Consider the following 25,544-nt stretch of genomic DNA (forward strand, 5'->3'; position numbering starts at 1 on the left):
TTCATGTAGTTATTAAAGGAAATCAGGTTATTCCTTGGGTAGACCAATCTATAATACCATTTCTGATAGAGCAGAAGGCTCCAAACAAATATCTCACCCCCTGTTTGTTCAAATGTTTCACTGAATTATGGCTAAGAAGGTTCAACATGTAAAACATTAGCATGAATAAGCTTAAGTCACAAGAGGGATGTAAAATGCTTTCCTGTTATGACAGGCTTGTGAAATTAAGAATTGTAAATCAAGGGACCTGGGAAATAGATGGAAAGAGGTACACTCAAAAAAGGTTGAGAGGGGGTGGGATCAGAGAGAAAATGACTAACAGCTGTGGCAGGACCTTCCGCCTCAGGTAGGTCCAGTTTGGCCTAGAAGGGTATCAGCCAGAACCAGAGTAGGGGAGGCAGAGGAAGAGGGCAAAGGAAAATGCTCGCTTGGGGGAAACGAAATGTCAAGGTAAGTGCATGTGACAAAAGGACGACATTTTGAGGTGCAGGTGGCCGGAATTGGGAAAGGTGAGGTATAGCTGGAGAAGAGGAAATATTAGAAAGGTCAATAGGAACAGAGCATAGACTCTTTAGACTGTGCATAAAGGTTTAGACTTTATCCTATAGGGTGGCAATCAGTGTGGTCTGTGGATCCCTGGAGTTCCCAAGACCCTTTCGGGGATCCTGAAGTTCAAAATTATTATCATAATAGTACTCAGACATTACTCTCCCTTTTCTTATGTTTGCATTGATATAAAAACAAGGGTGGGGGACACTACAGCCACCTTAGCAGAGGGACCAAACTGTACTAGTGGTCCTTGTATTCTTCACTGCCACACACTCACATTTAGATAAATTAATTTAAAAAAATTAGGGCTTCCCTGGTGGCACAGTGGTTGAGAGTCCGCCTGCCAATGCAGGGGACACGGGTTCGTGCCCCGGTCCGGGAAGATCCCACATGCCGCGGAGCAGCTGGGCCCGTGAGCCATGGCCGCTGAGCCTGCGCGTCCGGAGCCTGTGCTCCGCAGCGGGAGAGGCCACGACAGTGAGAGGCCCGCGTACCGCCAAAAAAAAAAAAAAAAAAATTAAACAACAATTTCACCTCAGAATATCCTTGATGAGTTATTAAAAAGTATTACTTTATTAAATCTCGGCCGTTGAGTACATGTGTTTAATACTGGTGTGACTAAAGGACACTTCTATGGCACACCAGAGAATATGACCAATATCTCCAGGTAACAAACTTGTGCAAATGAGTTACAAGCTGAACTAGCCACTTTTTTCATGGAACACAATTTTTGTTCAGCAGAATGACAACAGAAAAACTATGGTTATTCAGACTTGAGTATCTGGCAGATGGTTTCTCAAAAATGAAGGGGACCTGCTGCTTCAAGAAAAATGACTGACAGTATTTGTTGCTGATGATAAAAGTTAAGCTTCGGGGTAAAAATTTTAAATTTGGAAAACTAGTATCTGCTACTGTGAGTTAGACTGCTTCCCTCAAATTTAGAGACTTTTCTAATAAGATGGGTGGTAAAATTAACAAATGGGATTTCGTGATATTGTTTAATGAAATGTATCAACATCTGGAAGACCCACATAACTTAGTGGAGCAATATTTTCCAAATGACCAATACATGATGTTACAAAATCACAGAGGAGTAAAACATCCATTCAAATTGCAAGATGGATCAATAGATTTTATTTTAACAGAGCATGAAGAGTTTACTAATATAACTTCAGATTCCACACTGCAACTAACCCTTAAGAAACTACCAATGTCAAATGCTGGTATAGTATCAAAGAATAACCACAATTTTTGGAAAATGCCATCAAAAGACTCCTGCTTTCTCCAACTACATATCTGTGTAAGACCAGATTTTCATCAATTACTTCAACCAAAACAACATTTCGTAACAGACTACAGAGCAGATATGAGAATCCAGCTGTCTTCTACTAAGTCAGACATTAAAGCGCAAAACCGTAAAACAGTGCCACTCTTCTCACTAAATTTGTTTTTTTAAAAAAAATACATTTATTTATTTATTTTTGGCTGCATTGGGTCTTCGTTGCTGCGCGCGGGCTTTCTCTAGTTGCGGTGAGCAGGGGCTACTCTTCGTTGTGGTGTGTAGGCTTCTCATTGCAGTGGCTTCTCTTGTTGCGGAGCACGGGCTCTAGGCATGCAGGCTTCCGTAGTTGTGGCACGTGGGCTCAGTAGTTGTGGCTCGCGGGCTCTAGAGCACAGGCTCAGTCGTTGTGGCCCACGGGCTTAGTTGCTCCGCCGCATGTGGGATCTTCCCGGGTCAGGGCTTGAACCCGTGTCCCCTGCGTTGGCAGGTGTATTCTTAACCACTGCACCACCAGGGAAGTCCCTCTGTTTTGTTTTGTAAAACAGTTTTCATAAATATCTGTTTTTTATGTGAGTGTGTAATGGGTTTATTACAGATATTTTCAATAAATAAATTAATATTTTATAACTCTCTCAGTTTTAATTTCTAATCTGACAAATAGTGATAAAACACACATAAAGAAAATCTGCTTGGGGTCTTCAATAACTTTTAAGAGTATACAAGGGTCCTGATACCAAAGTTTGAAACCCATCCCCGTAAGAGATGAAACCACAGGGGAAGATTTCATCGTGAGGCAGCATGTGAACCAATACACTCCTCTGGCAACAACATGCGGGTGAGACGAAGTGGATGAAGGAAGCCTGACCAGTCAGGAAGTGGAAGCCAGTAAGAGCAAAGCAGTCAAGTGAAAATAGGTAACTGCCTGGACTAAGACAGCTGCAACGGCGAGAGGGAGAAAGGGGTGAATTCAAAAGATATTATGGAGACAGAATCGACAAGACCTAGCAACTTCAGAATCAGAAAGAGACCAGGCTGCTGCTTGCATGGCTGAATTGTAACTGACTGTCCATTTTTCTGGCTTAGACACAGGTACTGAGTCTACACCATATACAGTTGGCCCTCCGTATCCACGGGTCCCGTAGCTGTGGATTCAACCACCCTCATATCGAAAATACACAGAAAGAAAATTTCCAGAGAGTTCCAAAAAGCAAAATTTGAATTTGCTGAGCACTGACAACTATCTGCATTGCATTTATATTGTATCAGGTATTATAAATAATCTAGAGATGATTTAAAGTATATGGGAGGATGTGCATAGGTTATATGCAAACACTACACCATCTTATATGAAAGGCTTGAGTATCCAGGAATTTTGGTATCCGTGGGGGGTCCTGGAACCAATCTCACCACCCCACAGATACCGAGGGACAACTGTATAGACATCTACAGACTCTACAGTCAGGGTATGGTTTTTTAAAAAATATTTATTTATTTATACTTTGGCTGCGCTGGGTCTTAGTTGTGGCACGCAAGATCTTTAGTTGCAGCATGCAGACTTATTAGTTGCGGCATGTGAACTCTTAGTTGTGGCATGCATGCAGGATCTAGTTCCCCAACCAGGGATGGAACCCAGGCTCCCTATATTGGGAGCGTGGAGTCTTACCCACTGTACCACCAGAGAAGTCCCAGAATATGTGTTCTAACAACAATTCTCTGACATCAACTAGGTGTCCTACGGTTCAATTTAGCGCAGACCCCACAGGTTAAGGACTCAGTCCCACTTCAACCCCAGCCCCAAGTCTCAATGATCCCCAAGCTACCAGCACTTCTGCCATGTAGGCTACAAACTCGCAGGGTCCCATGACCACACCGACCCCCGCTGCCCCAGGTTCAATAACTCACAACTCACATAACTGAGGAAAGCTCCATACTTGTGATTACAGTTTTATTATAAAGGATATAACTCGGGAACAACCATTTGGCCATTTGGGCTAATAGGGCAAAGTATGGGGGAAGGGAGGTGCAGAGATTCCACACCTTCCTCTCCTCCTCCATGGAATACAGGTGCACTCCTTTCCACACAGCTAAGTGTTCGCCAAACCAGAAGCTCCCCGAACCTCATCATTCTAGGATCTTTATATGGGATTCCATCATGCAGGCATGACTGACTAAATCATTGGCCATGTGACTGACCTCGATCTCATCCTTCCCTCTTCCTCTTCCCTGAAGGTGATGGTAGTGGGGAGCTGAAAGGTACTTCATTAGCATAAATTCAGGTAAGGTCCAAAAGGGCTCATTTTGGATAACAAAAGGCATTCCTACCAACTCAGGAAAGTCCAAAGGTTTTTCTGTGACAGGAATCCAGAACAAAGACTAACTGTATTTTTTTTTAATTACACCAGAATATCTGATAACATAGTTATTGGTATATAACAGTATTCAATAAACAACTGCTGAAAGAATGAACAAAAGGGCAGATAACAGTATCATTCACCAGAATGGGAAATACAGGCAGAGAAAGAGGTTGTCAGAAGAAAGGTGGTGGTGAGCTCTGTTTTGGACACACTGCATTGGAAGTGCCCAAGGGTCACAGGAGGCACTCAGATAAAGGGTCAAAACCCAGAAGAAAGGACAGAGCTCCAGGTATGGACATGCAGACAATAGGACTTAATTGTGACAGATAAAACTAAGAGTGGAGATGACCGTCCTGGAGGACAGTGTAGGGTCAAAGGAGGGTAGAGGGGACTTCCCTGGTGGCACAGTGGTTAAGAATCCGCCTGCCAATGCCCTGGTCCGCGAAGATCCCACATGCTGCGGAGCAACTAAGCCCTTCACCACAACTACTGAACCTGCGCTCTAGAGCCCGTGAGCCACAACTACTGAAGCCCGAGTGCCTAGAGCCCATGCCCCGCAACTAGAGAAGCCACCGCAACGAGAAGCCCGCGCACCGCCATTAAGAGTAGACCCCGCTCGCCGCAACTAGAGAAAGCCCGCGTGCAGCAACGAAGACCCAACGCAGTCAAAAGTAAATAAATAATTTTTTTTAAAAAAAGAGGGTAGAAAAAACACCCCTGGGGACAGCAACATATAAGGATAAGGAGCCCTCAGAGGAGACTAAGAAGTCCTAGATGTGAGAGGGGAGAACACACAGAGCAGAAGACACAGAAAGCCAAGCAGAAGAGTGTTTCTACAGAACGTATTGAAAGTCACAGAAAGATAGAGAAATGAATTGACAGGAAATTGTGCATGGGACTCAATGATGGAGGGGCAGAGGCAGACCCAGACTGCAACAGGCAACAGGGACAAGCAGACACCCAGCACAGCTATTCTTCCAAGAGACAAGGCTGTTAGAGGAAGATGTGAGATGACGACAGTGCAGTGTCGAGGGGGTCAAAGCTGAGCAGCGTGAAGGAGCGAGCAGAGACCAGGAGGGCATGGAGGACACGGGAGGCTGAGAGCAAGCGTGATTCAGATCGGGACTCTGAGATGGACACCGAACCCTTCTGTACATGCCTGCAAGGTCCTGCACATCTGGCCTTACCTCCCTCTCCAGCTTCTTCATGGCGGCCACGGTGCCTTCTACTCAAATATACTGTGCTTCTTTATGCCACAGGCCCTGTCACGTTCTGGTTCCTCAGCCAAACAACTTCTTCCCTTCCCTGATGACCTGCTAGACATCCTTCAGATGCCAAGGAAATGTCACATCTTCCCTGGACTCTAGGACTAGACTAGGTCCTCTTGGACACTTTCTGAATAGCACTTACAACAGCTAGGAATCATTTATTTCTGTGATTGGGGGGCGTGGGGTATGTCTGTCTGTCCCTAGTAAAATATAAATAGAGTGAGGACAGGTACCTGTCACTACTGTCTCCCCAGCTCCTACCACAGCACCTGCACACAGCAGTCAAGCGGAATGGAGTTGTGGCTCTGATGAGGGACTGAGCTCAGAGCCTCAGAGGAAACCGAAGAGGACGGCATCTAGAACCAGGGGAAGGGAAGGAGACACCTGCCTCTTCCTTCACCCTCTTATCTCAAGAAGCAAAGAGCAAGTGTGAGTCAGATAGATTTACGATACCTGCCTGGGAAGTGGGCAGCAGGCCCAGCCAGGAGGCAGAACTGCTCCTGAGAGCGAAGGTTCAGAGGAGCAGGGAGGCTTGAGGAAAGGGGCAAATGTGGTACAGTGTCTGTGAGGAATGGAGAGAGAGCGGAGGAAGAATTCCTAGCAGAATACAAGCTCAGGAAGAATGCAGCTAAATGGGTAAGGACAAAAGTCCGAAAGTTTGTTCAGTTTTTGTCAGCTGACTTTTAACAGCACAGATACAGGAAACAGAACACAGATAGTTGGCTTGGTCTAGCAATGGAGGTCTGCGGGGTAGACGTGACAGAAGGATACCAGGGCAAGGAAATAGCTGGGGTGACCCACTCTGAGGTCCCAGCTGCAGGTGGAAGGAAATGAAACTGGGGGAAACTGACAATCTGAGATAAAAGGAAGAAGGTCCAGGAACCAGAGTTTATGGGTGGAATTGTTGTAATCAGAACATGTGAAATATTGATAAATCATGCTGCAGATATATAATTTAAAAAATAAGTAGGAGTTCCCTGGTGGCCTAGTGGTTAGGATTCCAGGCTTTCACAACTACGGTCTGGTTTAAATCCCTGGTTGGGGAACTGAGATTCTGCAAGCCATGGGGCGTGGCCAAAAAATAAATAAATAATAAAAATTTTTTTTTAAAGTGCAACATTTTTCAAGATACCATAAGCTCTCACCACCTACTGTTATCGGTCTCTTAGAACAAAATAAAACAAAACAAAACAATTAAAAATAGACCCATGCCCTTCTGAAAAAGGTCAAACTGCTATCTTTCCTGGAGTCTAATTTAAAAAAGCAGATGGCTGAAGAAAGGATATCCCCTTCCAGCTCCAACTTTTCCATAGTATACACATTTCCCCAGCAGTTCCAGATGAACCGTAAGTTAGAAAGCCTCCAAATACACACCAAGAGAGAATACTAACATACCTTTAGGCATGGAAAAAAATCTGACAAAATCTATAATTACAGAAGTAGTCAAACTAGTGAAATAATGTCCACACTTCTAAACCAAAGGTGATCTAACCAGATTAGAGATGAGCTGCCCAAACTTCATCGTATCTAGAGCAATCACAGGATGGTAAAATATATTTTGTTTTAAAATGAATGAACAATACAGATTCTTGGGCAGCATGTTGAACATTTAAATTTAAAAAGCTTTATTGAGAAGAAAGTGCGTATATACTTTGGATTGCTTTGATGTCTTTGTATTATTGTTTTATTAAAGACTATCACTCAAAAGGAAAAAAGAGGGTCACCATCAGCCCCTTTCTGTCGGATCACTGTATACGATGAGTGTGTTAGCCTGCCTGGCATTCTTTCTCCCCCTAATTGATCCCACTTGCCCTCCTTCTGCTAATTCCAGGAGTCTAGCTACTGACTTTACAAACTGGTACAAAAGGTGGACCCAAAGGCCCAGGACAGCCAATGAGAGTCCTGCCTTCCCCTGGCCATGGTGACTGGTTCAGGCACATGATCAAGCCAGGCCAATCAGAACCCTTGGACTTGACAGTTATGTGAGTCAATACATTTCCTTTTTTTTCTTAAGACAATTTGTGCTTCTTCTGCTTGCAAATGAAAAAGTTCAGATAAATACAATTATGAATAAGGAGAATTACAGCACTGAGCTTTCTTCCTTCTCTCTACTACAATTCTTTCCTTCTCTTCCTATCATTCTTCATTTTTTTCCCCTCCCCATCCAATGCCTTTAGGATAGTGGAGTATTTAAACTTAGCACTGAGTACTTATGACATCACCATGAGACAGAAAGTTAACCTAAGAATAAGCCTAGCCCCAGGTAAATTATACTGTGATTCAATTTCTTGATATTTAGATATTAAAGTTAAGAGTCTTCTTTCACTGGCTGGAACAGAACACGCTTGAACAGACCCTCTATACAGATGCAGTATCATTTTTTTCATGAGGTCAAACGGTTATATGTATGTGAAGGGGAGTAACTCCACTGAAATTCTAGGGCATTTGGAATTAAGTTCAAAATCTCTTCTCAGAGATTCTCTTAAGTTCAGATCTCTTCTGAGATCTGAACTGGCTTAAATGAGGTCAGAGGGGGCATCCACATTTGCAAAATGGCCTTTCCAATAAAATCATAATTGCCTAAATTAGCTTAAATTTCTGCACTTCTGTGTCTCTTGCTGTCTTTAATTTTTTTTTCTTTTTTGGCGGTACGCGGGCCCCTCACTGTTGTGTCCTCTCCTGTTGCGGAGCACAGGTTTCCGGACGCGCAGGCTCAGCGGCCATGGCCCACGGGCCCAGCCACTCCACGGCACGCGGGATCCTCCCAGACCAGGGCACGAACCCGTATCCCCTGCATCGGCAGGCAGACCCTCAACCACTGCGCCACCAGGGAAGCCCCTAATTTTTTTAATTTAATTTTTATGTTACATTGGAGTATAGTTGATTTACAATACTGTGTTAGTTTCAGGTGTTCAACAAAGTGATTCAGTTATACATATACATATATCCATTCTTCTTCAGGTTCTTTTCCCATATAGGTTATTACAGAATACTGAGTAGAGTTCCTGTGCTATACAGTAGGTCCTTGTTGATTATCTTTCTTTTTTTGGCTGCGTTGGGTCTTCATTGCTGCGTGCAGGCTTTCTCTAGTTGTGGCGAGCAGGGGCTACTCTTTGTTGCGGTGCACAGGCTTCTCATTGTGGTGGCTTCTCTTGTTGTGGAGCATGGGCTCTCGACACGCAGGCTTCAGTAGTTGCAGCACGCAGGCTCAGTAGTTGCAGCATGCAGGCCCTAGAGCATTCGGGCTTCAGTATTTGTGGCACGTGGACTCAGTAGTTGTGGCTCGCGGGCTTTAGAGTACAGGCTCAGTAGTCGTGGTGCATGGGTTTACTTGCTACGTGGCATGTGGGATCTTCCCGGACCAGGGATCAAACCCATGTCCCCTGCATTGGCAGGTGGATTCTTAACCACTGTGCCACCAGGGAAGTCCCATCTAACTTATATATAGTAGTGTATCCTTAATTTTTGATGTTGCTGTTATATGGAGAAAATAATAATAAATTCAGAACTTCCTCAGACGATAGTCAAGAAATACAAGAGATGAGGTAGGATTATAAAAAGAATACAGAGCTGAAAATGAAGAGAAGGCTTAGATCAGAGTAACAGAACCCAACATCAGCTGGCTTCAACTAACACGTGTGTTCAGTGGAGGGGGGATGTAATCATAAGAATATAGGAGGACTTCACAGAACTCAGAAACAGGAATGCAACCAGCTCCAGAAAGAACTGGAAGAGATGTTTCAAGTTATCAGTCTCAGGTAGTAGTTCTCTCTTCCTGCTTCTCTCTAGATACTTGCTTTATTTTCTCCATCCACAAACCACCTTTATCTGTCCCCAGACACAAGAGCAGAACGTAACTGCCTATAACTCCCAAGTTTTTACGTTATGGCCCGTGAACACACTGAGGTCAAATCTCCAGGAAAGGACACTGATTGGACTACCTTGGGTCAGGGTCCCTAAACCTGGTTCAATCCTCTGTGTCTTCTGTGGGAATGAAGAAGTATGCAGGGGAGTGGATGTCTAGGTTAGAGGACAGTTAAGGGATTCGTGTTGAGTCAGGCAGACACTCCAAAAGTTCCCATTACACATTCCCAGGGTTGTACCCTGGTTTTCTCATCATCAAAATAAAGGAAATGGTCACCAAAGTCTAGAGTTTAATAGAACTTAAGAGAATTAACTGAATTTAAGAAATGAGAGGGTAACTAGCATTCACCACTGTTTGGGGAGTTCATGTCAGTAAGAAATACAAGCCAAAAAATTAATTATAAATTCTAGAAATAAAAAGTATCTTTTATAAATATGATGGTCTACATGAAAAACTCAAAAGAAATGAAAAAAATCATGAGGTCTTGGAGAGTTGAGACCTTTGTCTTGGTTCAAGGCTGGACACCTAGAGCAATGCCAGGCACAGAGCATGTGCTCAAACATTCACTACACCACTGACCAAACTCAGAACTTCTCACCTGTAGATCTTTAACATGGGTTAGGGGTGTGCTCAAGGTACTGATGCCCTCAGGTTTAGGGGATGATGCCTGCCATTAGTACTAATTACTAGGACTGATGTGGTACAAATATTATATAATGTTAGAAAGGTTGAGAAGCACTGAATAAATGACCAAAGCACTACTGGAACTCAGAGTTCCAGCAAGGTGGCTGGTTACCAAGTAAATCTGTATAAGGCCAATAAGCATTTAAATGTTCAACTCATCAGCAGTACCAAAAAATGCGAGTTAAAACTAATAAAACTGGCTAAGATTTTTTTTTTTCTGAGTTGGTTCTACCCAATGCTGGTAAGGAAACAGTAGACAGGTACACACTGCCGAGGTAGCATACGGTTAAGGCTTGGGAATATATTCCAATATACTAAGTGAAAAACACAGGCTACAAAACTATATATATCTGAGGTTATAAACTGGCAAGGCAAAAAAGACTGAATGCAGCCCTCAGGTATGCTTTGTTTGAACCCCAGCGTGTTATTAAAAATTGTGGCCCACATAAAAATTGGGAGATTTCTTATTAAATCCATATTTCTAGATTTCCAGCTTCTCTTAAAAAGCTAGAAGGTGTAGTAACACCAAGATGCATCCTCCCAGGGCCACAAATGTCTGGGCAGATTGGCCCTGGGCTGCCCCATCCATGGGACCATCTTCAGTCCCCAGAGTCCCTAACATGCCTTCATGTTTCCCAGACTGAATACAACTAAACTTCTAGGTAATTTGAGCAAGCTGATCCCTCACAGGGTATGGATGGTCATTATCTCTGGACAGTGAGATTCCAGATACGCTCTTTTACTACTTTATCTGAATTTCCAAAGTTTTCTTCAATAAACATGCATTGCTTTTGTAGTAAGAAAAACATGTTACTTTTTAAATTACCAAATCACAACTGCAATATCACTTAACCTAATGAGATCAAAACAACTAAAGATAATAGATAATGACTATGGTTTAAAACTAACAGAACTAAGGAAGTAACGTAAGGTTACAATTACTGCAGTATTTCCCTCCCTTTGATACTAATTAAAACACCAGATTGGACAGACAATATTAGCATTTTACAAATAAGATCTTCCTCAAAATGAATAGCTTCTATAGACACTCAATTCATAAAACAGCTATTTTTAAGGATTCATTTCCATATATTTAAAGTTTCTTTCACCAAAAAATGTAAACAGAAAAATCTTTCCTATCAGAAATCTATAGTCATAACCTCAATTAAATTAATGGTTAAAAAGTTAAATAATTCCTGATCTTTATTTTACATTGTTTTATTTTATTTGATCCATAAGAATAGTGGTTTTATGGGGTTCTCTTTTCCTCAGAGAACTTCAAAAGTTTATACAAATCACTATTCATCTCACCCCATCAAAGAGTAAATCTTATTACCCTCATGGCAAAGAAAAAGTACAAGGCCAGGTAGAAATGTCAACTTTCAGATAACTGAAAGCAGGGTCAATTTAACATTTCTCTCTTGCTCTCCTCCAGTCCACTCCCACGTGACATCCAGAGGAATCTATTCAAACAAAAGGTACTCTCCTGCTTAAAACTGAGGTTGGGGGCTTCCCTGTTGGTGCAGTGGTTGAGAGTCCGCCTGCCGATGCAGGGGACACGGGTTCGTGCCCCGGTCCAGGAAGATCTCACATGCCGCGGAGCGGCTGGGCCCGTGAGCCATGGCTGCTGAGCCTGCATGTCCAGAGCCTGTGCTCTGCAACGGGAGAGGCCACAACAGTGAGAGGCCCACGTACCACAAAAAAAACCACAAAACAACACTGATGTTGGCTTCCTACTTCCACTGACTCTGAATAAAATCCAAACCAGCTCCTGTCTCCTTTATTCCTCACCTGTCTCTCCAGTGCTCACCTGACCTGGGTGACTCGGGCCTCCAGGTAAACAGAGCCTCAAACACTAATCTATTCAACATGCCAGCATGCGACTGTTGAGTGTCCACTGTGCACCAGACACTGTTCTAAGTCCTGAGGATAAGGCAGAGAGGAACGCAGATAAAACTCCCTGTCTCGTGGAGCTCACACCCTAGTCAACCCCTCTACCAGGTTCTCTCCCTCCTCAATTTCTCTAATCATTTAAAGAATATTAAAACAGCAATTTTAATGACAATATCTCAAGGTATCTGAAAATAAGCAGTACTACCTATAAGAGACATATTATTATTTACTGACTTTGTTTAATATTATTTATTGTAAGTGAAAGAAAGAGGAGAAATAAAGGAGGGTGTACCTTTAACTACTGAAACTTGGTATATATACCAGGAATGGTACTAATTTCTTTGTCAACTTTTCAAGGTTTCTCTCATTACTAGCTATACAGCTTTTATATGTCAGTGATCAAAGTGGAATACCCTAATTCTGTAAGAATGGAACAGTTGAGTTTCAAATGATTCCAGAAACTGAAAGATTACTTGCTTCTAAAATCTATTATCCTAAGATTACAGCAGAAATGAATTGATTTTTATAAAACAGTGGATCCACAACACTCTTATTATAGATAATGCACAGGAATGGGGGTGTGTGTGTGCGTGTGTGTTTATACAATGTCTTATAATACAACACATTACTCTTGTTAGAATAAAACTGCTCGGGAAATTTGCCTCAGAGAGAGGTGATTAGCCCTCTACACACACACACACACACACACACACACACACACACACACACACACACACACACACACACACACACACACACACACAACGAATGACTCCGATGACACCTTGTTTCCAAGGTTTTATCATAAGAATCAGTGTCCTTCGTAACCAGGTTGGTGAAAGCATGACACTAAAAGCCAGTTGGCCTTGTCCATTTCCCAGTATCCACCAGTCACCAGAAGGACTTGCAGACAAAATGCTGGGATGAACAAAACCACCCCTGACAGAGAAACAAGTCAAAGGGTTCACCAAGGCACACAGGATCCAAAGCTGGCCCTCCTGCGTTAGCATGGTGTACAAGAGTTCCGTTTCCCTCCCCCTTCCTTTTTTTGGGAATGACTTAACCAGTGACAAACCTAGTGAACTGTTTGCATTTTTAGGAAGAAGAATGGGATGTTATTGTGACCAGTTTGGTGGTGTGATATGGAAAGTCAGAAAATTCATACACCTGTCACAATGATAGCTAACTTTTTTTTTTAGCTGCATTAGGGAGAAGACGTTTAATTTTAACCACCAAGGATTAAAAAAAACTTTGACCAACTGCTATGACCTTATTATTGGGTTCACAAAAAAGTTCGTTCGGGTTTTTCTGTAAGATGTTATGCAAAAGTCCGAATGAGCTTTTTGGCCAACAATATTTTCTCAAATTCAGCTGAATCCGAAACTATCGCATCCCTCAGTTCACCTGCTGGCTCCACCACTGGATGAGGAGTAAAGTGCCCCCAGGACCACTCCCACCCGGCCTGGGTGGAGCTCCAGCCCTCACAACAGTGAGAGTGGGTTTTGGTGTCCAGCTTAAAACTGAGCGGTGGTCGTCCTGCCTGACTGAGCAGCTCAAACTAAGGCCAGAGAGCTGAAGTCAAAATGATTTCACCAGCCCTCTGGGCAATAAGCTAGTCAGGTAAGCTGCCAATCATTAGTCCTACTAGAAAAAGGTGAAAAGAGCAATGATGAATTCAAACAGATTAGCTTACTGGAAATTCACCTTGTTAGAGGGCTACAGTCATGAGCAACAAAACTTTAATGATATTCTATCATCACACTTATGAATAGAAGGGTTTTTTTTTTTTTAATGGTCTCCCAATGGATGGGTGACAGCTCTCTACAGTGAGGCCTTTGCATTCCTGAACTGAACTTCCACTGGGCACTTCAAATCTCCAAACCGGCCAACATAGAAATGTTTGGACAGACTCCCGGCTGTCTCCCTAATCACACTTCTGTACGTTGTTTCGTGTTTCCAAGGCAAGTCCACACCACAAGTAAACTGCCTTTTCCAATTTCGCTAGTGTTCTCTGTGACTAATCCTGTTTCTCACGCAGGGGTGCTTTAGGAAAACCACTACAGAGGAAAGGGTAGCACACTGCTTTGAGAGGTGGGTGCTAGAAAGGACATGAGGCTTGTTTATGTGCTAACTTATGCGATGAACTCCTCAATGAGAGGGCTTCAAATCTGTGCCCCACCTACTTAATAAATTAGTGCACGCCAAGAAACTGCTAGGTTATTTCAAAACAGAAATCAGGAATGTAGAAAGTACCCCCAGTGCCATACAACATGTGCAGGAAATAGGCAATCCAGCGCTGTGGCTAAGAGTTTGGGCTCTAGAGTAACAAATCTGCATAGCCACTTGCTGGCTCTCTGTTACTTAACTGCAGGTACCTTGGTTTCCAAGTCATATTCATCTAAAGAACAGAAAAATTTTGAAAATTAAGTGAGTTAATGCTTATAAAATGTTGTAAACGGACTCAATAAATGTTAGCTATCAGGAATTCCCTGGCGGTCCAGTGGTTAGGACTCCGTGCTTCCACTGCAGAGGGCACAGGTTCAATCCCTGGTCTGGGAACTAAGACCCCACAATCCACCCAGCACAGCCAAAAAAAAAAAAATAGTTAGCTATCATTGTGACAGGTGTATGAATTTTCTGACTTTCCATATCACACCACCAAACTGGTCACAATAACATCCCATTCTTCTTCCTAAAAATGAAAACAATTCACTAGGTTTGTCACTGGTTAAGTCATTCCCAAAAAAAGGAAGGGGGAGGGAAACGGAACTCTCATACACCATGCTAACAGTGTAAATTGCTACAACCTTTCAAAATGACAAACTGGAAATATGTATCAAAAACTCTTAAACCATAGCATGCACTTTGATCCTGCAATCAAACCTCTAGAAATTTATCCTAAGGAAAAAAAATCTCAAAAGTATATATAGAGATGCATGGAGGATAGTCATTGCAGAGATACTGATTATAGTGGTGGGAAAAAAATAAACTAATGTTTAATAAAAACAAATTGGTTAAATTATCACAGACCCATAAAATGGAATATTATTCAACTACTATTATAACTGACTATACAGACATGAAAAGATTCATGTAAGATGTTAAGAAAAAAAGTACAGGTTACAAAACAATCATGTATAGCAGGATCCCATATTTGCTACCAAAAACTGTATATAAATAACCACATGCACACAGAAAAAGGGTCTGGAGAGAAATGTATTCAGGTAGTGGACCTCTAAGTATTTTATGGTTTTCTACTTTCTGCTGTTCTGTATTTCAATTGTTCTACCATAAACATGCGATTCTTTAAAATACAAGGGATTATCTAAACTGATTATTAGTTTCTTTCTGAAATAATACTATTAAGCTGAAAGTGATGACAGGTTTATTTTTATTTAGGAAAAAAATTTGCATAGAACTTGATGTTTTATTAAATACTTTTAATGTTTAGTTATTGTTATAATTTAAAAATTATACATATTTAGTGCCAAGAAATTAGCAAGAGACTTCTTTTTTAAGCAATGGATTTCTATTTACTACCATAAAGTACAGTAGTACAAAAACTGAGCGGACTAGCTAGAGTTTCATATATTTTTATATACCTCAACTTTTTATGATCATCGTAACTACCATTTATTAAATGAATGGATCTGAAGAACTTAAGCAAGCACTTAGAAGTATTAAATTTTACTACAACTATTCCCATTTTCAGCTGAGAAACCTGAGGCACTGAGAGGTTAGGTGACTAGATCAAAGTCACAGACTATGTGTGGTCAAACCCAATATTCTCTAGATGTTGCACTCTTAACTATCCATCCCCTCAACTACACAACAGAAGCTGTTATTTATGGGGCTGAGTCCTGTGCTGGACTCTGAAAAAAAGGAGTGAAGGTCATATGTTACGAGGATGAAAAATAAAATCAGAAAACATACCAGTTTTCTACATTTTTTGGAAACCAATTTCTATTGCATTATGTTGGGCTTATCATAGCTTATAAAATGGCATTTTAATGTAGTGATACCATAGTAATTTATCACTATACTGTGACTTATATTTATATTTTGAGTCTAAGCAAACATTTTGCTAGGAGCCTTCTTTCCAGCTTATCGCCTTGAGCAGTCTAAGCTTGGGAAAGATTCTCTCCTTTCAGAGCCAACCAAACTTACAGAAATGACTGGGGTACAATACTTGCGGCTCCAAGCTTAAAATCAATGACTACAAAGTGATAAGATTAACTTTACAAGTAAAGGTTTAAAGACGTGGCCTCACTGTGATGTAATTCACTCAAGAGTTTCATGAAGCTCCTCCAGGCACTCTTCTAGGCACCAGAGGTACAATGATGAACCAAAGTCTCTGCCCTTCTGAAATTTATATTATAGGTGTGTCACATACCTGAATGTCATAGTTTTTTACTAGCAGCCTAAGGGATAAAAGTTATTGTCTCTTGAAAAAACTTGCTATCCTCTTCAAAACATGGTCTTAGGACACGCTCAGTGAGAAGGAAGCACAATGCCAGTGGTTCTCCAACGCTACTGTGCAAGAAAACTTCCTGGAGGACTTGCTGGAAATCAGATTCCAGGAGTCTGTATTTTTAGCAAGAACCTCAGGCAATGCTGATATAAGTGTTCTGAGGTCCAGACTTTGAGAAACCCGTCAGTAAGTGGAACCATTCAGAAGAGAATGATCATTCAGAAGAGAAAAGCTCTATGGCAGTGGAATGTGAACTGAGTAATATAAACCCAACCGGCCTGTAATTAATTCCCTATAATTCACAAATCTAGCAAAATTAAAAAGCTGAGTAAGGGCTTCCCTGGTGACGCAGTGGTTGGGAGTCCGCCTGCCGATGCAGGGGACACGGGTTCGTGCCCCGGTTCGGGAAGATCCCACATGCCACGGAGCGGCTGGGCCCGTGAGCCATGGCCGCTGAGCCTGCACGTCTGGAGCCTGTGCTCCGCAACGGGAGAGGCCGCAACAGTGAGAGGCCCGCGTACCGGAAAAAAAAAAAAAAAAAAAAGCTGAGTAAGAGTAGAGGGATTTACCAGCACCGCCTTCTTAACCCCCATTATAGATTTGAGTTTGCCTTAATCTAGTTATTTGGGGAAAACATGAACCTAAGCAGAATTTTACTACCAATATTAGGGATAAGCATTAAGAAAAAGGAAATTGCTAGTCAACTGCAAAAAAGAAAATTAGCTAAGAGAGACAAACATTTCAGGGAACTAACTTGCTACCACTCATTTTATGCCCTATTTCACAATGCTTAGTATCTGAACAATCCACAGGGTTCCAAAGTACATCAAAAATTTGTTCATTTCCTCTCTTACTCAGGCAGAATAATAATAGAGTTTTGTGAAGGTACCATGTGCCTCAGCAATTTCAATAGATAACATTCTTAGATAAAGAAATAGCCTTTAAAAAAAAGTTGTATCAGAAATGCTCCTTACTGGAGCTACTTAAAGAAGTTTTAAATAGTTTTTAAACCATCACTAAATTAGTGTCCCTCATTTCTCAATTTAGATTACCTAAAGTTTCTGGGTTCTTTACAAACCTCCTACAGAAAGAACTCAATATTTTAAAATGGTTTTTTCTTTAGTAATAAGCAAACAACCATCAAAACAACATAAATGTTTCAAGTAAACTATTAAAAATTTGAGAACAAAAACACATAGTATTTTGTTCTCAGTGACAGGTAGAAATCATAACTTTGGGGGCGTTTAAGCTTCTGCACCTTAAGTCATCTAAAAATAAAGGTATCCCAACAAATACATTCCTCCTATTTCAGAGGTTAAGAGTAGCACTACATAAACCAGCTGGCCTGCTGGATCCATGGCCCCAGTTCCTTCCCTCAGATCCTGTCCACCACATAATCCATGAGATCTCTGAGCCTGGTCTTCATCCTTTCAAAGGGATTAGTAAAAACTGCCTCCCCGTTGACAGAACTGAGATTTTCCAGATGCATTTTTTGGTATGGTATTTGTTTTTAGTATCTATACTTTTTATTGTACTTGTTTTTATTATCTGTACGTTCCGACCACGGAAACATTAAGAGTAGGATGCCAGCAGATAAGCACAAAGAAACGCATCTGTCCGGAGTCTGCATGTATTTAAAATTTCAGGCTGGTGCTGCCTTCAGAATAGCAATGATGATGGCAAAGTTCTAAAGGAAACTTTCATATTAAGAGGCCATCAAAAATCTCCATAGCCTTCAACTCAACATAGAAGCCGCTAATTTATTTCTTCAAAAGCAACGCCTTTAGTCTGAATCACAACAAAAGATGTCTATAGGAAATATAATCTACGAAGTTGCCTTCTAATCCAAAGGCAAACAAGGAGTAAAGGAAGGCGCAACCCATTCCTCGTTGGTTTCCTTTTCCTGGGGATTCTGATTACATTTCCTCGTTCAAGCAAGAGCCGGTAATTGTGCCTTCGGTCCACACCGTAAAGCCGTGTCTGTGCGTAAAGAAAGGAAGGGGAACGGCAGACACCGGGGACGCGCTCCCACTGAAAGGAGAGCCGCTTTCCGTTAAATACCATCAGAGACAGCCCCAGCAGGAGGACTCAGGGCCAAACGGCATTGACTGTCCTTCACTGACAGGGATTTTGAAGGCACAGGAGAGAGAAAAAGGGATGAGCCGGGGACTCAAGGCCGGGGGAGAAAGGCGGGAGGCGCGACGCCGCTCCCCGCGAGCTCCGGATCCCCGGGAGGCTGGCGGGGAAGCGAGGCTTGGCCAGCCCGCCAGGCTCAGGCGGCCGAGGGCAGCGAGGTCAGCCCTGGAAGGACCGACCGCCCCACGTCCCCCCTGAGGAAGGAGGGACCCCGCTCGCCGGCCACGGCTGCAGACGCCCATTCAACCCGAAGCCCGTCCCGTAGCCGCCACCCCCTCAGTCCGTCGCGGAGCCCTGGCCTCCCGGCGCCCGCCAGCCGGCCGCCCCACCGCAGCCCCCGGGAGAATAGGAAGGACGAGGCACAGGGTTTGCGGGTGCCGCGCCTCCCGACCGTGTGGCAAAGGGTGAACGGCGCCCGGAGGGACGCGCACCGGCCCGGGGAACGGGCGCCCCAGGCGGCCATCGCGCCGACCCCCGCGCCGACCCCCGCCCCTGCCGCCTTCCCGGTCCAGGCCGCCGCGGTCCAGCCCGCTCCTCACCTCATCTCCAGGCGGGTCCACGCTGCCGCCCCAGGGACAAATCAGTGCAGCTCACTCGCAGCGGGAGGGAACGCAGGAGCCGCAGCCCCGCACACCATCCCCGCCCGCCCGCCTCTCCGTACGTCCCGGAGCCCGCTCGGGATTCTCCCTTGCGAGCCGCCGTACTACGGAGCAACCAAGCTGCGCTCCCTCCCCTCTCCTCCGCTCTTCTCTACCTCCTTCGCTCCCTCGCTCCCGCCTATCTCCTCATCTCCCTCAGCTGCCTCCCCTGCTCCCATCCACCCCTCCATCTCCGCCCCCGGGTGGGTGGGGACAAAAAAATCTACCAATCGAAAGAAGGGGCCTACACCTCCTCACCGCCCCCTACCTCTAGCCCCGCCCACCGCGGGGAACCAAAGGAGGGGCAGCTGAAAAAAATGAAAGAGCACGGAGTGACAGCCGAATAAACCAATCAGCAAGTGCAAAGGGGGCGTGACCTGGTCTCTCCTTCCTCCCCACCCCCTTTCCTGAAGGCGTAACTAGAGACGTCAGGTCTGGGATATTCCTGACGGGGCTTAGGCATATTTTGTTCCACGATTTCGGTGCATTTCTCCGTTGCCGTGCGAGGCGAGACACTAGTTAGGATGCATTCAACTAACGGAAAGTGTTAAAGGAAAGAACAATGTGGAGGCAAAAGGGAGGCGGGGCACAGTCCAAAGAAGATGATGGGGATACGGTTGGAATGAGGAAGGGTGTGGTCTTTAACTGATACTTGCATAAAACTGAACCCTTCGGCAACTAGGACTTCGCGCATTTATTGGTAGCCCCTAGTGCATCGCCGTAGAGCATGCCGGGAGATGTAGTTCCATGTTCGGTTGCTATGGCGTTCCCTACAGCCTCGGGGAGTCCGAGAGCCTCCGAGACTGACGAGCGGCCTGGCCAATGGGAACAGCCCCTGGCCCAGAGGGGGCGGGCCCTCTGCAGAAGGACTCGAAGGTGGCTGTGGTGAAGGTGCAGGCCGTTGGAGCTGCTCCGAGGCAGGTGAGTGCCGAGAAACGTGCTGCGTGTCTTGGGCAACCGGGCCTTGGGGGAGAGAGCGGGAGACTCCCCGGCGAACCGTCGAGCCCTGGGGCGGATGGTGGTTACCGTCCTCAGATCTCTCGGGCCCAGGCCTCGCTTAGCTGAGGCCGCTGAGGGGCGGGTAAGACTTGAATTGACTGACGATTTCCTGGTCCTTACAGGTTTGGATGGTAGATTTTACCTCAGTTTGTATCTCTCTCCACATTTATGGAGGCAGAAGTCTGGAAGTTCCCTTCCACTGAATCTCCCAGGTTGGATTTCTCCCCTTCCTGCATCTTTTTGTTCCTCTACTTGGAGTTTTTCTTTCTACCTTACTCCTTCCCTCCCGCCGCTTTCTCCTCCACTTTTCTTTTTCGGTGAGCACTTACTTAAAGCCAGGGTATTCGCATTTATGTAACTGTAGGGCCAGGTTTGTCCTCCAGAGTAAGCTCAACAGAGGAACACTGGAGCAGTGCGTGAGAACCACCTCAGAATCATACTGAAGCGCAAATGCTGATTGTGTAGGTCTGGGCGGTCCTGAGAATCCGCAGTTTGACAAGCTCGCCATCAGCTCTGAGTGCAGATTTAATGAGAGCCACGTTTAAAAAAAAGAAAGAAAGAAAAAAGAAAAGAAACATGAAATTAATTTTAAAGTTTCATTTAACCCAGGATGTCTAAAATATTGCCATTTCGGGATTTCCCGCTGTCCAATGGTTAGGACTCCGAGGTCTCACTGCCAAGGGCCCCGGTTCCATCCCTGGTCTGAGGAACTAAGATCCCACAAGCCGCGCGGTGTGGCCAAAGATAAAAAATAAAATATTATCGTTTCGATACATAATCAGACATTTTGAAATCGAGATATTCTTCATTCTCTTTTTCTTCATATTAAGTCTTCGAAATCTGATGTGCATCTTACACTAACAGCACATCTCAGTTCTGACTAGGCACGGTTCAAGGGCTCTTTGGTGGCTAGTGGCACAGATCTAGATGATATCATAGCCCACGGCCAAAATTAAAAGGTGTTAAAACTCAAGTTGCTCTGGACAGAACCCCTCGCTGCTCTGTGAGATGGGCTTTGGAACTCTTGATATTTTACAAGTTCTCTGCTCAGTTTACAGAAATAATAGTAAAAACAGTCAACGTTTATTGAGCACTTACTGTGTGCCAGGTATTGTACTGAGGGCTTTGCATGTATTTTTTTAAGCCTTACAGTACCCCTTTGAGGTAACTACTGTTATTATTCCTGTTTTATAGGTATGGAATCTAAGGCCCAGAGGGTTAAAATTACGTAGCCCAAGTCATACAGTGAATAAGTAGGAAAGCCAGGATTCAGGGTAGGGTCAGTTATGACTTTTCAACTGTATCCATCAATCACTGCAGTGTCTAATTATTACCTTTTATCACTAATTTCAACTTATTGATGCCTCTGCTCTAGATGGCAGAGGATGAGACATTCAGATTTGAAAGAGAAGGTTCACCATACAAGGCAAAGTTGCCTGTCAGTTGCAGTGAAATATTTTGGTAGTTTTACAACTCTTTGTGCTGTGCATTCAAAATCACAGTTCTAGATTGAAGAAGAGTGCACAAAACCTCAAGGAATATATAGGCCTCTGAACCAGTACTATACCCTGGACAGTAATGTGTCTTGGTTCATTTGTGTACCTCCTTGAAGGAGGAAAAAGGGAAGGCTTGGGAATTCTTAAAATGTTTCACTATGGAATCACAGTGTTTTGGGGGGTTGTTTTTGGTGAAATATTTTTTTAATTGATAAAAATGTTTTCTTGCTCCTGTGAACTTCACATAGAATAGTTCAAAGACAGCTTTATTTATGATTTTTCTAGACCCAATAAACAGTATACGTTGAGCTAATGACAGTTTTATGAGTAGAAAAGCAAAAACACACATATCCACATAATGCTAAAATGTAGTATTTTGCAAAATAATTTTCTTCTCTTTTTATACATTATAATAAAGATGACATCTTGTGTATTATTTTCCCTTGATTGTGAATTTATTAGTAAATATTTAATCAAAATTACATGTCCTACTTTGCATCTGAAGTAAGAATTGATTTAAAATCCTATAGTGATTTAGAAAACTAAGTGTTGACAAACTGCAATAATGTTAATCTGTGGAGAACATCCCTTAAGTCAGTTGGAGAAGAGGGAGAATGTATTAGAGATATAGGGAGGATCCCTCAATTGCTTGTCTTCCTCATCACCTTCATTGTCCCAGTGTCACATGATTAAGCCAGCAGGAAGGGATGACTGTCATTCATGCCACCATTGGCTCCACTGTTCCCCAGTAGTACAATATGGGAAAATATTATGCTAATTCAGAAATATAAATGAAAGTTAAGTTTCTGTCGTTCTAGATCTTACTGTATTAAATGGCCCTACATCAAATAGAAACTGTAGCAAAAATTTCTAATCTTTCAATTAATAACCATCCCACTTCCCCAATCAACCCACTACCCACCTCCCAGCAGTACTAGCAAGGGGGTCCTACTAGTAAGAATTCTTAAGTGAAAAGGTATTTTGTAAATCAACAAATAACAATAGTTAAGCTCTCTTAGAGGCAGGAGAGTTAATCAGAAATTCTTTTGCGATTCGGAAGAGGTCATTGCTGAAGCCACTTGTTGCATATATAGCCAACAATTTGACGTATCCAATCAAATGCCTCTTGTTGTTGCGTCCACCTAAAGCCCATATCAAAAAAACTTTTTTTCCTTTCCTAATTCTTCACCTATCTTTAGATCTCAGGTTGTGTGAGTTGTAAAGATTATGCGTCACTTGTATAAATTCAATTGAGTATATCTTGATAATGTTCATATAAATCTAGATTCTCATAATTAGAAGAGACTGTTATGGTCATCTCGTCCCTCGACCCCCTCAACTGATGCTTGAATCTCCTTTATGATGCCACTGTAAATGTGTATCCAGCCTCTAGTTTAAATCCATCTAGTAAGAGGAACCATTGCAACTTCATGCATTTTCCTGTTTTAAATCATATACCTAAAATGTGAAATAAAAAGTTCTTATAGGGGCTTCCCTGATGGCGCAGTGGTTGAGAGTCCGCCTGCCAATGTGGGGGACACGGGTTCGTGCCCCGATCCGGAAGGATCCCATATGCTGCGGAGCGGCTGGGCCCGTGAGCCATGGCCGCTGAGCCTGCGCGTCTGGAGCCTGTGCTCCGCAGCGGGAGAGGCCACAACAGTGAGAGGCCCGCGTACCGCAAAAAAAAAAAATTTCTCATAATACATGTTATTAGCTAGAAATGCTTTCCAGGTTTAGCTAGGTATGAGCCACTATCACAGTGTCTCCCATGCCCATCTTGTAACAGACCCAGGAGAACAGTACAGTGTGTAGCCAAACACCTATGTATTCATTGCTTATCTAAAGTGTCCTTGAAATATACGCATTTCTAGAGACTGTTGCCTGCAAGATGTAGAGATATGCCTTCCTCTTTAAGAAGCAGAGCTGGCCTATCTAGTTAGGACTACCAGTCTCCTCCACAACCTGCAAAGTATGGTATTTGAACCAAACCTCCATTAGTTACTTGGATTATGCTGACCATATGTTTTATGGGTACATGGTTTGACATACTTCTTTCTGTGATATGTAGATATGTATGAAAAGTCCCACAGATGGGTAAGAACATTGTTAAAACTTAGTATTGTCACCTCTTCAATATAACTGAAGATTTACCCCTAACAATCCAGCTAGCATCATAATGCTGTACACTAGGCCCAGCATGATGGGCCAACATTTCAGAGTTGACTTCATCTGGTTTTTTTGGCAGCCTAGCTGCTTGACAGTGTATCTGTGCTTTCCTTAAAATATAAATTAGGGTGGGTTAGAAGCATTAAAACTGAATCCCAGGCTTCCCTGGTGGCACAGTGGTTGAGAGTCCACCTGCCGATGCAGGGAACACGGGTTCGTGCCCCGGTCCAGGAAGATCCCACATGCCACGGAGCGGCTGGGCCCGTGAGCCATGGCAGCTGAGCCTGCGCGTCCGGAGCCTGTGCTCCGCAACGGGAGAGGCCACAGCAGTGAGAGGCCTGCATATCCCCCCACCAAAAAAAAACCAACTGAATCCCGAACCTGAAGTGGCCACCAAATTGTAAAGTTTGTGTTGAGGAGAAATGGAAAATTGAGCATATAAGAAGAGTTTGGACTTTCAGGCTTAAGTTGTTCATAGAGTAACAGGTGTATTGGATGAAGGAAAGAAAGAAAGCCATTCAGCAGCCTGTGGCCATAGCGCAAGCCTGAGGCATTGCAGTGTTAGCCCATCGCTTGTGCTAACAAATAAAATGAGCAGGTAAGCCAGGACATTATAAAGGAAAAGGAAGCCTATGGTTGATAACTTAATGCAGAGGAAGGAATTATGATAGATTCTAAAATGTCCTCGATTACTGAAGTTTGGTACAGCAAAATCTTGTTTGGGGGAAAAAAAACGAGTCTAGTTTTATGTCCATTGATTTTGAGGTTGATCTGATACTCAGAACACTTTTGGTCTGAAAGTGTAGATAAGGAATGATCTGTAGAGGTTTTATTTACAATTATTAATAGATGAGCTCCTTGGGGCATAGTGTAGCAGGGGAACAGCAAGTGGAGTTCATGTTGTTATAACTAAGATGAAACCATTTGAAATTTCCTCCCATTGTTTTTTTTTTTAGAAATTCCTTAAAAGATAGTACTTTCTTTAACTACTTTCTTGGTGTTATTTATGGTAAATGTTTAATTTATGCAAATTCCTTATTCTGCTTTGTACCAAAAATTATTTAAAATAGAGGTCTTAATGTTTCTTTCTCCAAATTTTTAATATGTTACCATTATAAAAATTTAAAATATTACAACCATAATCTTCAATTTGTGGACTTATGTCAAATATATTTAAAATCAGATGTACCTGGAAAACTTTAAAATCTTTATGCTTTTTGTAGGGCTTTTTACATCAGCCTATATTTTTAAACAGATTTATTTTTATTTAAAAGTTTTACGTAGTACTTTTTTTTTTTTTTTTTTTTTTTGCGGTACGCGGGCCTGTCACTGTTGTGGCCTCTCCCGTTGCGGAGCACAGGCTCCGGACACGCCGGCTCAACGGTCATGGCTCACGGGCCCAGCCGCTCCACAGCATGTGAGATGTTCCCAGACCGGGGCACGAACCCATGTGCCCTGCATCGGCAGGTGGACTCTCAACCACTGCACCACCAGGGAGGCCCCGTAGCTCTTCTTTGATAAAGGAAAGCTTACAGTAGAATATATAATTTTGAGGTTGCATAACATTCATCCTTGGAAATGGCATGATAAATAATATACATTTAATTTATACTTTTATTTTATGAGGTGTTCAGTTATTTTATTTTCTGTATGCAAATATCTTTACATTCAATAAAAATTTTGTTAAATAGTGGACTAAGTGTTCCATTTAATCTGGACCAGTGCCTAAGAAACTTAGTGGGA

The 25,544-nt window shown here is 43.1% G+C and overlaps 2 protein-coding genes across 9 annotated transcripts in view; one reads left to right on the top strand and one right to left on the bottom strand.

Moving 5' to 3' along the window:
- ITSN1 (intersectin 1) overlaps positions 1-19,255 on the bottom strand; it is a 232,497-nt gene extending 213,242 nt beyond the window's left edge. For all 6 annotated transcript variants that reach the window (XM_060297829.1, XM_060297827.1, XM_060297828.1 and 3 more), the window contains exon 1: positions 19,042-19,255. The gene's annotated coding sequence lies outside the window, so the exon portion shown is untranslated. The remainder of the gene's footprint in view (positions 1-19,041) is intronic.
- Positions 19,256-19,559: 304 nt separating this feature from the next.
- Positions 19,560-25,544, top strand: part of CRYZL1 (crystallin zeta like 1) — a 34,748-nt gene continuing 28,763 nt past the window's right edge. The window contains exons 1-2 of one of the 3 annotated variants that reach the window (XM_030880817.3): positions 19,983-20,061; positions 20,262-20,351. Coding sequence is in view for 2 of the 3 variants with exons in the window: in XM_030880815.3 (XP_030736675.1) it covers positions 19,963-20,061 (99 nt within the window). In the remaining variant the exon portion in view is untranslated. Of the gene's footprint in view, positions 20,062-20,261; positions 20,352-25,544 lie in introns of all 3 variants that reach the window. The other 2 variants (XM_030880815.3, XM_030880812.3) reach the window with 2 other exon arrangements.

Source organism: Globicephala melas, chromosome 4 (genome assembly GCF_963455315.2).
Source record: "Globicephala melas chromosome 4, mGloMel1.2, whole genome shotgun sequence".
Classification (NCBI taxonomy): Eukaryota; Metazoa; Chordata; class Mammalia; order Artiodactyla; family Delphinidae; genus Globicephala; species Globicephala melas.